Raw genomic sequence first — 3,042 nt, 5'->3', positions numbered from 1 at the left:
GTGGAATGGAGGGAAGAAGAAGGATGATATAAAAGGAAAAAGAAAGGCATTCAAGAAGGAGGATCGGAGAAAGAGAAGAAAAAAGACTGTACACACCACCACCCCTCATTGTAATCTATTTGTGGAAGTAGGAAAGATTATACAAATTGTCCTCGGCTTACGTCCGAGAAGACATTCTATTACATAAATAGTTCATTGCATGTGACTTGGTGGTTAAGCCCATCATTTTTGTTATCCCACATCCTTAAAACCTAGATTTCAAGCCCACTCTCTACAAATTTCATTGTATTAGGCTTTCGGGCTTGGCCCCTTCACACCGTTAGGTTTGGGTATGAATTGTGACCTTACAATTGGTGTTGTCAGTGGGAAATATTGTGTTCTAGGAAGGGTAACGTGATGGCAGGCTCAGGTCCACAACATGCAGAGTTTATGGGGTCCCAGCATGAAGATCGCTTCCAGCATCTGGAGTAAGAAAGAGATCGGGAGGGCAGTGTGCATACAGGGCACACCGATAGGAGTTGTTCACGAGGTGGAAGCAGGATTCCTCACGAGGAAAATGCTAAGGCCATGTAGAAGGAGATTGACCATCTGAAGAAGAAGCTGCATCGTGAGAGACGGAGGTGAACACCCTCTTTTTTTTACCCTTCTTCTGAAGATTCTAGGGTAGAAGTTATAGGCCTCGGTCGAGAACTCCTCCTAGTAAGTCTTTTTCCTATGAGAAGGATTATCTTCATGGTCATAAGGACAAGAAGTCTTCCTCTAGGGGCTTGGAAAATAATGCTATGAGTAGGGTGTTGCACCAAATTACCAAGTCACCCTTCACACGTAGGGTGAAGAAAGGAAAGCTCCCTTGACGCTTCACCCAACCAAATTTCATCATCTATAACGGCCGAATGGACCTCGTGGAACATGTGAGTCATTTTAATTAGAGGATGTCGATACACTCTAAGAATGAAACTTTAATGTGCAAAGTCTTCCCTTTTAGCCTGGGACCTGTTGCGATGAGGTGGTTCAATGGCCTGAGGGTGGGTTCTATTGATTCCTTCACGGAACTCACTAGGTCATTTGGGTCACATTTCATCACTTGCAGTAGAGTTCCTCGGCCTCTGGATTCTTTATTGTCCATGTCCATGCGAGAGGGGGAGACCCTGAAAACATACTCTGACAGGTACTGAGAAATGTTCAATGCGATCGATGATGATTTTGATGATGTGGCAATAAGAACGTTCAAGGTTGGCCTTCCTACTGAGACTTAAGGAAGTCTCTGATTAAAAAGCCCGTAAGGAGTGTACGTCGGTTCATGGATCACATTGATGAGTATAAACGAGTTGAGGAAGATCAACAGCAAGGTAAAGGAAAGGCAAAGGTTATCCTTCAAGAGAGGAGGGATTTCAGGTCGGACAGGTATAACAACAACAAGCCTCGAAGAGATTTTGCTGGGCCATCTGGTCCCATCATTCCTCAGGTGGTAAATACTGTGTTTCGGGAACCTGTGCACCAGGTGCTGAAGAAAATCCAGAATGAACCATATTTCAAATGGCCCAACAAAATGGCTGGGGATCCCATGAGACGTAATCAAAACCTCCATTGCCATTATTATCGGGAAAGGGGCCATACCATTGAAGATTGCAGGACTCTATGGAATCATTTAGAGCAGCTAGTTAAGGAGGGAAGGTTAAAGCAATTTTTGTATCAGTCCAATGGGCAGGGAGATCATTCAGGCTCAGTCAATCAGGTTAACACTTCATCAAGGCCTCCTTTGGGTATGATCAATGTTATCTTCGCTGCTCCCGGGAGGACTGGTTCTTATCCTTCTATGGTGACGTGTGTAGCACGAGCACTTGCCGAGGATTCTAGTTTTGAGCCGAAGAGGACGAAAGGGAATGTCCCGCCAATTTTGGGTTTCTCGAAAGAGGACAAGATCGGGACTATTCAACTGCATGATGATGCCTTGGTTGTTACGCTGAGGATAGGGGGTTATGACGTGAAGAGGGTAATGGTTGACCAAGGTAGTGGTGCAAATATCATGTACACTGATTTGTTCAAGGGGCTAAATTTAAAGCTTGAGGATCTTACAACTTATGATTCTCCATTGAAAAGCTTTGAGGGGAAAGTTGTCATACCAAAGGGCTTATGATTCTCCATTGATAAGCTTTGAGGGGAAAGCTATCATACCAAAGGGGCAAATTAGGTTACCTGTACAATTAGGCCCAGAAGTGGTAGAAGTGGATTTCATTGTGGTGGGCGCCTATTCTCCCTACACGACCATTATGGCGAGACCTTGGCTGCACACTCTAGGTGTCATTTCCTTAAATCTACATGTCAAAGTGAAGTTCCCATAAGGGGAACAGATCGAGGAAATAATTGGGAGTCAATCTGTGGCTAGGCAATGTATAGCAGCTGCAATTCTACATCAGCCTAGGCAAGAGTCATTGGCCTCGGCTGAGGGGGGCTCATAGAAATCAATGTCTTTGGCCACGCCCAAGGGGGTAGAGGTAGAAGAACTTGCATGCGAGGAGTTAGAGAAGGTTCTTATTGACGATGACCCTGAAAAGTTCTTTCAGGTGGGAATTCAGCTGCCACCTCAGGAGAAGACGGAGCTGATTATGTTTTTGAAAAAGAATGTGGATGTATTTGCGTGGAATGCTTATGAGGCCCTAGGGGTTGATCTGAATTTCATTTGTCACCATTTGAATGTCAATCCGGTTGTGGTGCCAAGGAAACAACGACCTCGGCGCTCATCTAAAGAGCATGCCGTGGCTGTCAAGGAAGAGGTACTCAAGCTCAAAAAGGCCAGTGCTATCAAAGAAGTGTTTTATCCAGAATGGTTGGCTCATACGGTGGTAGTGAAGAAGAAAAATGGGAAATGGAGAATGTGTGTGGACTTCACTGATTTGAAAAAGGCTTGTCCTAAGGATTCAATCCCAATGCCTTGTATAGATCAGTTAGTGGATACTACTTTTGGGCATTCTCGGATGAGTTTTTTGGATGCTTTTCAAGGTTATCACCAAATACCTTTAGCTTTGGATGATCAGGAGAAAA

General features: G+C 44.5%; 1 protein-coding gene across 1 annotated transcript; it reads left to right on the top strand.

Moving 5' to 3' along the window:
* The first annotated feature begins 1,300 nt into the window (after positions 1-1,300).
* LOC142639553 (uncharacterized) lies at positions 1,301-2,137 on the top strand. The gene has a single exon (XM_075813713.1). It carries the CDS (start codon positions 1,301-1,303, stop codon positions 2,135-2,137), a length of 837 nt encoding a protein of 278 aa, XP_075669828.1.
* Positions 2,138-3,042: the final 905 nt, after the last annotated feature.

This window comes from Castanea sativa, chromosome 6 (assembly GCF_040712315.1).
Source record: "Castanea sativa cultivar Marrone di Chiusa Pesio chromosome 6, ASM4071231v1".
Lineage (NCBI taxonomy): Eukaryota > Viridiplantae > Streptophyta > Magnoliopsida > Fagales > Fagaceae > Castanea > Castanea sativa.
The sequence above is the reverse complement of the archived record's forward strand: the minus strand, read 5'-3'. Positions and strand labels throughout refer to the sequence as shown.